The sequence below is a fragment of the Lepus europaeus genome, chromosome 1 (assembly GCF_033115175.1).
Source record: "Lepus europaeus isolate LE1 chromosome 1, mLepTim1.pri, whole genome shotgun sequence".
Taxonomy (NCBI): Eukaryota; Metazoa; Chordata; class Mammalia; order Lagomorpha; family Leporidae; genus Lepus; species Lepus europaeus.
The window spans coordinates 181,584,958-181,596,742 of NC_084827.1; the positions used below are offsets into that span (position 1 = coordinate 181,584,958).

General features: G+C 59.5%; 1 protein-coding gene across 5 annotated transcripts in view; it reads left to right on the forward strand.

Annotated features, from left to right (window-relative positions):
* The window catches only part of SCLY (selenocysteine lyase), a 37,948-nt gene extending 26,200 nt beyond the window's left edge, over positions 1 to 11,748 (forward strand). For all 5 annotated transcript variants that reach the window (XM_062193872.1, XM_062193874.1, XM_062193873.1 and 2 more), the window contains 6 exons: positions 155 to 261; positions 5,868 to 5,904; positions 7,996 to 8,079; positions 8,464 to 8,566; positions 9,556 to 9,631; positions 10,339 to 11,748. In XM_062193872.1, the coding sequence (XP_062049856.1) occupies positions 155 to 261; positions 5,868 to 5,904; positions 7,996 to 8,079; positions 8,464 to 8,566; positions 9,556 to 9,631; positions 10,339 to 10,492 (561 nt within the window). In that variant the 3' untranslated portion in view covers positions 10,493 to 11,748. The remainder of the gene's footprint in view (positions 1 to 154; positions 262 to 5,867; positions 5,905 to 7,995; positions 8,080 to 8,463; positions 8,567 to 9,555; positions 9,632 to 10,338) is intronic.
* Positions 11,749 to 11,785: the final 37 nt, after the last annotated feature.

The following is an 11,785-nucleotide window of genomic DNA, read 5'->3' on the forward strand; positions in this document are numbered from 1 at the left end:
CACCGTGCACCTGCAGGAGCAGTGGGGGCGTGGCCTCGGGCTCACAGGAAGTCCCACATGTCACGGAGGGTGTCTGTGCTCTGAGCACTTAGCTCTGTGCAGACCAGGCTGCCACAGGCTTCTGTTTGAGTGATTGCCTGACTTTTCTTTCCAGTTCTACGGCCCCAGGATTGGCGCGCTTTATGTCCGAGGGCTCGGTGAACTCACCCCTCTGTACCCCATGCTGTTTGGAGGTGGACAAGAGCGGAATTTCAGGCCAGGGTAATGTAGAAGTTCACGGTCTCTATCACGCTGGCCAGGCTGTTTGCCTATGGAGCAGCGATGTCCTGACACGACCTTGTGCAGTTTCTTCTGCCTTTTGGGAGTGCCGTGTGGCACCGTTGACACCGTGACCAAATCAGAGGTGGCTCCGGTTCACTCCTGCACTGTGGCTCCCAGATGTGCCGTCTTCGGGAGCGATTCACAGCAGCACAGGAAAGCTGTCTCCTTGGGCTCCTTGGAGCGCTCCACGCCCCAGCCCACCAGCTGGACACTGCTGGCCCCTTCGTGGCCTCGTGGCGGGACGCGTTGCTGTGCTCTCCATGGTGGGAGCAGCGGGGCCGCGGAGAAGCATCCTGGCTTCCCTTTGCCTGCTCCTGTGTCCCCTGGATGTGCCTGGATGCTTTTATCTGGAAATGAGTAACCGCACCACAGGCTTTGTCAGAAACTTCATAGTAAGAAAGAGGGAGAAACGGGAATGGCAAGGTGGGGAGTCCTGTAAGTTTTTTTTTTTTTTAAGATTTATTTATCTGAAAGGCAGAGTTACAGAGGGGCAGAGAGAGAGAGAGAGAGAGAGAGGTAGAGAGAGAGAGAGGTAGAGAGAGAGGTCTTCCAGCCACTGATTCACTCCCCAAATAACAGCCGGAGCTGGGCTGATCCTAAGCCAGGAGCCAGGAGCTTCCTCCAGGTCTCCCACGCGGGTACAGGGACCCAAGCACTTGGGCCACCTTCTACTGCTTTCCCGGGCCCTAGCAGAGAGCTGGATCGGAAGTGGAGCAGCCAGGACTCGAACCAGCGCCCATAGGGGATGCTGGCACTGCAGGCGGCAGTTTCACCCACTGTGCCACAGCACCGAGCCCTGAGTTTTCTTTGCCTCTTGTCTCTCACACTTAGAGCTAAGGAAGCCGCAGCCCAGAACACCAGCGAGGGCAGAGGAAGCGCCCCCCTAGAGGGACCCACTCTGTGGCTGCAGAGCAGAGGGCACAGCCTCTCGAGGGAAAACCTGCTCTGCCCGGGCACCACAGAGGAAGCTGCACTGTCGCCCCCTCCCCTTCACATGGGCCGAGTAGGAGGCCAGACTCCCGCGTGCCCCAGGCTGCACCCAGCCAGCCCCACACCCCTGCCAGGGCAGAGAGGGGCATGGGAGCCATTTCACCCCAGCAGCTGGGAGTGAGCACCCGCACCACGGTGCTGGGAGAACCACGTGAGGATGTGGGTAGCAGGGAAGGAGCCTGCCCCGATCCTTCCACCTGGCAGCATTGGGAAGACCCCTTCCCTGTGTCGGAAACAGAGAGTCCCAGCGTCACATGCGTCAGCTATACCAAGAACTGTGAAGGTTGCGAACTGAGTGAAAAAAGACCGCGTGGCTCACTGAGAGGAGACGGTGCCGGAATTCTGCGACAAATCTGTAACAGGAAACAATAAAAACGCTTCAGTGCGAAACCAAGAACACGCGTGAAGCAAAAGAAGCAGCAAGTGTTACAGATAACGGGCAGCAAAGAACCAAGTGGAGATTGTATACCCGGAAAGTATAGTAACGGCGCCCAGCGGATGGGTTAGACAGCAGGGTGGGAGGACAAAGGTCAGAATCCGTGGAATGAAAGACCACAGGAGTCCAAGCGCCAGACAGAGACTGGAAGAGACGTGTGCAGCCGCTGGGAGCTGGGCACTGCGCTGTCGGGAGCCCTGCAGGAGAACACGTGGGCAGGGCTGGAAAAGTGACTTGAAATCCTGGCCGGAGACGCCCCTGCTTCGGCAGACACGCACACGCGTGCTGAGGAGCTGAGCAACCCCAAACAGAAGCCACCCCCCACCACAAAATCCATGCCAGGACTTACAGCCGCACTTCTCGAAATGGAGGAGACAGGAGGAAGTGCTGAAGGCACCCAGAGAGAAGTGAGGCTTCCCCGATGGGGAAGCAGAGAGTCTGTCGTCAGAAACACGGAGACCGGAAGAAAGTGGTCAGTGTCTGCCAGGCGCTCCAAGGTGTCCTGTCCCGGAGCCCTGGACCCAGCAGGTGCACCCTTCTGGCCTGACGGGGAAGCAAGGCACTCTGAGATGAAGGAAAAACTAGCAGCTCCCTCCCAAGTACAGAGCGTCTTCCTTCTCCTCTTCAGTTTCCTTTCTAAGATGTATTTGTTTATTCATTTGAAAGGTAGAGTGATAGAGAGACAGAGACAGAGAGAGGTCTTCCATTGCCTGGTTCACTCCCCAGAGGCTGCAGGAGCCAGGAAGCTGCAGCCTGGTCTCCCTCGTGCGTGAAAAGGGCCCGAGCTTGGCCGCCTTTCCTTGCCTTCCCAGGCACATTGTTGGGGGTCTGGGTCAGAGCACAGTGGCCGGGACTCGAGTCAGTGCTGACACAGAGTGCCCCCGTGGCGAGCGGCAGCTTAACCTGCTGTCCCACAGCGGTGACCTCCCCTCCCCAGTTTTCTAAATTCTGTTTGATAAGCAAAATTGTCATAATGCCTGATGGGGTCCTAGAAATAAATACAGGAAGTATTTAACGTAGATACAGAAAGGCGAAGGTAAAGGAACATAAAAGGAGACCCAGCTCTCGCCAAGGGAACTCTGAAAGTTGTCGGGGGGAGGTGTGTGGCCCGGCAGTTAAGTCTCCGCTCAGGGTGCCTGAGTCCCGTATCAGAGCGCCTGGCTCAAGCCCCGGAACCCTGCTTCTGACTCACTTCCTGCCAGCACACGCTCTGGGAGGCCGCAGGTGATAACTCAAGGTTTAAGTCCCTGCTGCCCACGTGGGAGACTTGGATTGAGTTCTGGGCTCCTGGCTTTGAGTTAGCCCAGCCCTGTCTGTTGTAGGCATTTAGGGAGAGAACCAGCAAGTGGGGGACCCCTCCATGCCCCCCATCTGTCTGTCTGTCCATCTCCCTGCCTTTCCAATGAATAAAATTCATTAAAATGTTTTTGAACAGAATTGAAATCATATAGTGTGTTTTCCCTGACCACCATGGAATCAAAGTAAAAGTTGGTAATGGAAGAATAATCGGAAAAGTTCCAGGCACTTGGAAACAAGCAACTCACTTCTAAATAATCTGTGGGTCCAACACGTTGAACTGAAGAAAAGTGAAAATCCAAGACAGCAGAAGTGCAAGACATACACTCCAACATCTACAAGACATACACTCCGACACCTACAAGACATACACTCCAACACCTACAAGACGTACACTCCAACACCTACAAGACATACACTCCAACATCTACAAGACATACACTCCAACATCTACAAGACATACACTCCAACATCTACAAGACATACACTCCAACATCTACAAGACATACACTCCAACATCTACAAGACATACACTCCAACATCTACAAGACATACACTCCGACACCTACAAGACATACACTCCAACACCTACAAGACGTACACTCCAACACCTACAAGACATACACTCCGACACCTACAAGACATACACTCCAACACCTACAAGACATACACTCCAACATCTACAAGACATACACTCCGACATCTACAAGACATTACTGCAGGAGATTAAGGACCACCTGAAATGAACGGAAAGCTGCCTTGGGCATGTGGACAGTGAGACGGAGACACTCCCCCAAAGCCATCAGCAGATTCAACGCTATCCCTGTGCAAGTCCTAACTGCCTTCATGTTTTCTCAGGTGACAAGGGGCTACGGGAATGTCCGGAATCCGGCACAGACAAAGCAACCGTAAGAAAGAAGAACGCTCAGCCGGCGGGTTCTAGTCCCTGTTGGGGCACTGGATTCTGTGCTGGTTGCTCCTCTTCCAGTCCAGCTCTCTGCTGTGGCCCAGGAGTGCAGTGGAGGATGGCCCAAGTGTTTGGGCCCTGCACCCCATGGGAGACCAGGAGAAGCACCTGGCTCCTGGCTTCAGATTGGCGCAGCGCACTGACCGTAGCAGCCATTTGGAGGGTGAACCAACAGAAGCAAGACCTTTCTCTCTGTCTCCCTCTCACTCACTGTCTAACTCTGCCTGTCAAAAAAAAAAAAAAAAAATGCTCAGAATGAAGGCAAAGAACTAAATAAGACCTCCAGCTGACGTTGCCCTCCGTGAGAGCCCACTGCCTTCCCTCTGTGGGAAGGAGGGCGAGGCCCACGCGCAGGAGAGCCTGGGAGTTTCCTGGTCGGAGCAGTAAGGCAAGAAAAGGAAGCGAAGGTGTGCAGATGAGAAAAGAGGAGGCGCGCTTGTCCCTCATCCGTTCACGCGATACTGCCCGTCCAAAGTCCCGAGCAATGCGCAAGAAAACTAGCGCCGATCAGTGAGCGTAGCCAAGTCGCAGATCTGCCGTAGCTTTCAGTATCAGTAATGAACCCATGGACAGTGAAAACAATACCAACTGTAGTACAAATGCTCATGTGAATCCAACAAAATGCTGAGCCTGTGGGCTGGGAACTACACAGCGTGGATGAAAGAAAGCAAAGATGTAAACAGATGGGCGGCAGATCCAACTCAGTGAGGAGGCCGGGTTTTTATCCAGGCCCAACGCGATGTCTGTCGAAACCCCAGCAAGGGACGTCATGGAACAGGTCGGACACCAGAAATGAGCCCAGGTGACTGGAGAGCGACAGCGTGTCAGCAATTAGACATCCTGGGGGGAAACTGAACTTTCCCGAAGTCTCAGACCTAAGGAAATATTAACTCAGAATAGACCAGGAAGTTAAATGTAAAACACAAAGCCTTGAAACTTCTGGGAAAAAAGAGGAAATGTTCAGTGTGTATATGAGACAGAGTTCTTAAACTCAATATCAAACATCCAAGAAAGGAAAAATCCAACCTCCTGAAAATACAACTTTTGCTTCAGGAAAGATAAGCCACACAAGCGCATCTGACGAGGGATCTGGAACACAGAGAACTCCACAGGAAAAGAAAACCTGCCCGAAAATGGGCAAAAGACACAGGGGACTTCTCACCAGAGAAGATACCCATTTTAGCTAAGCCGGCACGTGACACCGTGTGCAACAGCGCCCGCCCCCGGGGAGATGCCGGCCACAGGGCGCTGTCGGCACCCACGCTGACCAGAAAGTCCAGACGGCAGCCAGCTCCAAGGGCCTGGAGAGGTTTTACTCAGAAGTAAACGTTAGTGCGCTTTTCCCCTTAAAAGTAGGGAGAAGCGCTCCGATGCGCAGTCTTTCAGGTCACAGTATGAGCAGCACGGGTCTGTCGGTCCCTCGCCCCTCTGCTGCCCGCACACGGGTCTTGTCTGCTGGTGCCTTAGGCCATCTGGCTACAGGCCGTGTGAGGCCTGCCAAGCCATTGGGTCTGGCCCTGCCGAGCCGTTGGGTCTGGCCCGGCTTGGAATTCAGCGCACCTGTAGCAGGCGGGTGATGGGGTCCATATCCAAACGGCCCGCGGCAGGAGAGGGTTCTCACCCCTGCTTCAGAGGATTCCGCCCCGTCCTACCTGACGCTGTAGGGACCGTCGAGAGGTGTGTCACCCCCGTGGGCCGTGTGGCCGTCACTGGGCCAGGAGGAGAAGCCGCGGAGAGGGTTATGGTTTGGGGGCGCCGTCGGGGTGCCTGGGTGGCGCAGGCTGGGGGGCCGAGGTGTGGCTGTCTCCATTCTGACACGGCGATGTTCACGTGCACTTGTTCTCGCTCCACCTGCAGGACGGAGAACACCCCGATGATTGCCGGCCTTGGGAAGGTAAGCCACGGCGCCTTCGCCGCGGGGGCCCCTGCATGGCCACAGGCACCAGGACTCACGGAGAAGCCTGGAGCTGGTTTATCCGCCCGGAGAGCCCCCTTCCCAGAGCTGGGAGGCAGCTTGCACATGCGCAGCCTTCCAAAGGAAAAGGCTCTCCGCTCTAGCCTCCCAAGGAACGGCTGTGAGATCCTCCCAACAGGCCGTCCGGCCCCTTCCCGCAGCTGCAGGCAGCCCCTGCGCCCTGGCTCACCTGGAGGGCTTGAGGCCATCTTGGCCAAGGGCAGCCCGTTGCCAGCTCTCCCCGGGCCGGGCCCAGGCGCAGCTGCAGCAGACGGCGGTCGTGACGGGAAGCAGGGTGTGGGGGGCCTGGAGTTTGCTCAGGCAGAGCGGCCCCTCTGCCTCCCTCAGGCCCCTCCCTCCTCTTTCCCCGTCTGGGCTTCTGCTGGTTCATTCCCCACCCCCACCCCATCGCCCACAACAGCCAGGACTGGCCAGGGCCACGGTGGGAGCCAGGGACTCATCCAGGCCTCCCAGGGGAGCGGCGGGAACCCAGCTACCTGTGGCCTCCCTGTGCTTCCCAGCGTCAGGAGCCGCAGTGTGCAGCGCTGGCGTGTCAGTCCCCACCCTACACAGCTGCTCCCTGCAGCATGCCAGCGTCTGTGTCTCTCCTGGCTGTCGCCCCAGCAGCTGTGCGCGGGCAGGGGCTTGGCCTTGGCACATGGCAGGTGCTCGGAGGGGCGTGCGTGCACCGTGACTCGGAACATTCGGGATTGCGGTCTTACCTGGCTGCCGCGTTGTGCTGTGATAACTACGGCTGCACTCACTGGGAGTCAATGTGTTCTGTGGGAGCCCAGCACCGGCTCCTAGAGACGAGGCCCACGGGCTCCGAGACACCGGGCTCACGTCCCTGGTCAAGGTTTCCCGTGCTGTGCCTGCCAGCACAGTAGGATTTGGAGTGGCCGCTTCCCAGACAAAGCTTCGGCTGGCGGCTCCTTAGCCGTGACCTTTTCCTGGCTCCCAGGTACCTGCACAAGGCATGGCTCAGTCTCAGCCCCTCCCTCCCTGCCCACCTGGACTGGGTCCGTGTCCACACTGAGGCCACGTCCACGTCACAGCTCCTCAGCCTCTGCCGTGTTCTCAGCCTCAGCGTTGGCCGTGGCAGACCCTGGCTGCAGCCAGGCCCCGCCCTCTCCGGCACGCCCCTCCCTCCGTGTTCCCTTCTGCCGTCATGCCCAGCCGGTGGCTCTTCACCCCTGCTGCTGGTCTGTGACCGTAACACCAGCCCCTGCCCCTGCCTTCGAACCCGGCCTCGCAGGGCTGGAGGGCGGGTCCTGACCCTTCCCGGATGCCTGTGTTCCCTGCCGCACACTGGACATTTCCACCGGTTCCAGAACACGCTCCAGCCTCTGTCCCCCAGCCTCCCTCTCACCCTGAAGACCCCCACCCCGCAGGGTCTTCAGAAACCTGAGACTGCCCTCGGCCCCTGCCGTGTCTTGCTGCCCGCGCCTAATGTAGCAGCGTTCTGTGTGTTCTGTCTGGAAGATAGCAAGGACCTGCCTCGTCCATTCGCGTGGCCACCACCAAGTCCTGCCTGTTGCTGTGGACGCCTGCCCTGGCCACTGAGCCTCTGTGCACAGCAGCCGCCGTGGCCGTTAACGCGCAAATGATCACCTGTCCCTTACTCGGATCCAACTGCAGTGCCTGTCCCTGGCTGCCCACTCACCACTAATGGCCCCTTTGTCTGTGCTGGGCGATTCCCCATGCCCTGTGCAGCCCCTCTCAGACCCCCCCCCCCCGCCTTCATGCACCTCCTCCCTTACTGTGCCCCCCCACTCTCACCTACTTCCCAGGGGATCCTTTGGGGGCTTATTTGCTGCCGTGTCTCCAATACCTGAAGCCATTGGGAAGGGCAGGTGGCTCCCCCCTGCGTTTGTCACAGCCCCTGGCACTGTCACCACCCAAACGCTGTGTCTGCTTGCGATGGTCCCAGGAGGGGCCGCTTCCCGGGGTGTCTCTGTGCTGTCTGAAGTCATGATCCCCTGTTCTGCAGTAACTGAATGGGTTTCCCCACGCTGCCATGTGTCTCCCCAGGCCGCTGAGCTGGTGACCAAGAACTGTGAGGCTTACGAGGCCCACATGAGAGACGTCCGAGACTACCTAGAGGAGAGGCTGGAGGTGAGCGGGGAGGCTGGAGGGGGTGCTCCTGGGGGCCCAGGCTGCCCGGGCGAAAATGGGCAGTGAGAGCGTGGGCATCACAGTGTTGGAGTGGGGGGTCGCTGAGAGACACCCGAAGAAGGTCCCTCGCCCAGCAGGACCGTCACCACAGAGCCCGGTAAAACACACCAGAGATCATGTGTGTAGTGGCTGGGTGCAGGAGGCCCGTAGGGATCTAGAACGCTGCATCCTAACCGTGCTTCACGTAGCCTGTCTGTCCCTAACTAGTACACGTGGATGCGTGTTGATCAGAGAAACGTGCATGTTGGATTTTGTTTTCTAGCAAAGGCTATAAAGTGGAGGGGTTTGTGAAGCTGTCGCCCAATCACATTTTTTTTTTTTCAGGCTGAATTTGGTAAAAAGAGAATCCATTTCAATAACCGGTTTCCAGGGGCCGAGCGGCTGCCGAACACCTGTAACGTTTCCATCCGGGGACCCCAGCTTCAAGGTGACTGCCTGTCTCCCCTGCCCCCCCATAGCACGTGCTGCTCCTGTGCCGTGAGCTGCTTCTGAGCCCGCACCTCCCCCTCGCCCATGGCTGCCCTGGCTGTGACACCGCTCCCCCGGGTCTGCACCGAGAGCTGCCGTGGCCCTGGGTCGCTGTCCCGCGGGGCTCCTGTCACCGCGCTTTCTCCCTGCCTGAGCTCTGCACTAAGGTGCTGAGTGTGGACGCGTGCGGGTCGCACACCGGTCCTTGTCGCCGAGCTGGGGCCCCCAGGAGGAAAACAGATGGACTGCGTTCCAGGCTGCTTGTCCACCTCTGCCAGCAGTCTTTACAAGTCATCCTTGTGTCTAGGAAAACCGGCCGGAGCCAAGCCCACGTGTTTCCTTCTTCCTGCAGCTCCACCTGCACGCCAGGAGCAGTTAGGGCTCGCTGGGGGCCCAAGTCCAGGCCTTGGCCAGCTGGGGCTTGTCAGGGGCACAGATGTGACGTGGCTGCATTCAGGCTTTGGTCTTCCTTGAAGGGGAGGATGGCGGCCCCTCAGGCTCCTGGGTTAACACAGGGACCCTGGGGTCCTGGAGAAGCCTTGGTGCCTCCTGCCCTGACGCATCGTCCCTGCCAGGAGCCTGTGGGTTCCCCGGCTCCTCCCAGCAGCCCCTGCTCAGTGGCCACTGGGTTCGTCTCACTGAGAGTCCCAGGGATTCTCATTTTAGTTGTGTCAGCAGTAGGCGTTCTAATGTTCCCTTTCTGTCCTTGAGAAAAGAGGGAGAAGCCTCTGGCTTCGGGGGGTGAGCTCCCGGGGTCTCTGGCTCAGAAGCCAGCAGCAGACTCCCCTCCCAGGCCATGTGAGGCAGAGGAATCTGCCGTGTGTGTTTGCCTGGAGCCTGCCGCGGGAGCAGGACACTGGCCTGAGAGCCGGGGAGACACCGCCCCGGGCAGGGCAGAGGGCAGCCTGCCCCGGCCCTGTCTCAGCAGGCCACGCTCTGTCTCCGCAGGCCGCCTGGTGCTCGCACAGTGCCGGACGCTGCTGGCCAGCGTGGGGGCCGCATGCCACTCGGACCTCGGGGACCAGTAAGTACCCCCACGCCACACCCAGTGCTGTGGGGTTGGGGATGTGGGCACCAAGCAGTGGAACCGCCTAGGGGCAGGCGAGGTCACTTCCTGGCTTGCTGCAGGGTGAGGTGCCTGTGGGGCTGGGCTGGGGTGGGAGGCTCTGGGAGGGCTGTGTGGGGCTTGTGGGAAATGAGGTGGGGCAGGTAGGGGTGGGTGGGGCAGGTAGGGGTGGGTGGGGCAGGTAGGGGTGGGTGGGCCCAGCCCAGCCCACACAGTAGATGAGGGAAGGTGGGCAGGGCTTCGAGGGACCACGTGGAGGGCAGGTGAGTCCAGGAGCCACCGGCAGGAGCAGAGAGGCCAAGGCCAGCCCGGAGTACGATGGGGAAGTGAGAGGCACAGACCGCCTGTGGCACAGGGACCCCTCATGTCACTGAGGTGGCTGTCGCTCAGGGCTCGTCCCCCAAGGCCCTGCGTTGCAGGCTCTGTAGTCGCCTGTCTCTCATAAGAGAAAACTGACATGCAGAAACTGTGGTCTTAGCCATGGAGATGAGAGAGGGAGAGGCCCACGAGATGAGGCTGGCCGCAGCCCTGTCCAGGACGTCCACTCGCAGGGCTGGAGCCGTGATGGGCACGCTGTGGCCTGGCCCTGTGGGAGAGGTTTAGGGCACCCTCGCCCTGGCCGAGAGCACGGTGGGCAGTGTCTCACGTCCTCGCCTCGTCCCCAGGCCGTCGCCCGTGCTGCTGAGCTGCGGCATCCCCTTCGCGGTGGCCAAGAACGCGCTGCGCCTCAGCGTGGGCCGCAGCACCACCAGGGCCGAGGTGGAGCTCGCCGTGCAGGACCTGAAGCAGGCCGTGGCCCGGCTGGAGGGCCAGGCCTAGTGCCGGGCCGCGCCGCTCGTGGGAGTCCCCCGCCAGCCGTCTGGCTTCTCCTCATCCCATCCCGCCCCGGCGTGGCGTGGTGAAGCATGGGCGTTGGTGCGAGTGCCTCCTCCACGGACTGGGTCTGCCAGGCGCACAGACAGCCCTCCCCACGGCCCCTGGCCACGGGCAGCGGCTGGAGCGGACAGGCTGCAGCCACACCCACGCCCCTCGAGGGATCGGTGAGCCTCTCCTGAGCGCCTGCCCGGAAGCGGCGTTTTTATCTGCAAGATAAAACCCAGGGACGGATAAGTCACTGCCACTCAGGAAGATAGGAAGCTTGGCTCCGGGGGCTCCCTGCCGCCTCGGTGGGCCCTGCCTCGACCAGGGCAGGACGCGCCCTTGGTGGCCGAGCACCTTCTGCTGCCATGTGGGCTGCAGGTCACTGGGCACCTCCCCTCCCCGAGCCACCACCTCTCCTGGCTCCGCTTCCGATCTGCTCGACTGGCGTGGGTGGCCGGTGTCTGTGCCATTCCCGAGGTGGGAAATCGGATCTCCCCACCCGGCTCTCATCCCCACCCTGCTGCAGAAGGACTTTCATCTTCACACAGCATCCTGCGGCCTAGGGGGATTTGCATAGGAGCCACTGTCAGGGCCGACGGTTCTGACGTGTGACATAGGAGCCACCGTCAGGGCCGACGGTTCTGACACGTGACATAGGAGCCACCATCAGGGCCGACGGTTCTGACACGTGACATAGGAGCCACCGTCAGGGCCGACGGTTCTGACACGTGACATAGGAGCCACCGTCAGGGCTGACGGTTCTGACACGTGACATAGGAGCCACCGTCAGGGCCGACGGTTCTGACACGTGACATAGGAGCCACCGTCAGGGCCGACGGTTCTGACACATGACATAGGAGCCACCGTCAGGGCTGACGGTTCTGACGTGACATAGGAGCCACCGTCAGGGCTGATGGTTCTGACATGTGACATAGGAGCCACCGTCAGGGCTGACGGTTCTGACACGTGACATAGGAGCCACCGTCAGGGCTGACGGTTCTGACACGTGACATAGGAGCCACCGTCATGGCTGACAGTTCTGACATGTGACATAGGAGCCACCGTCATGGCTGACAGTTCTGACATGTGACATAGGAGTGACCGTCAGGGCCGAGAGTTCCAATGCATACTCTGTGGCACAGAGAGCCACGTGCTGTCACCGAGGAACCACCCGTGGGAAATGGGGCGAGCTAATAAATGGTTTCCACACTTGGCGTGGCCGTGTCCGGGTTTCTCTGGTGGGCATGGCAG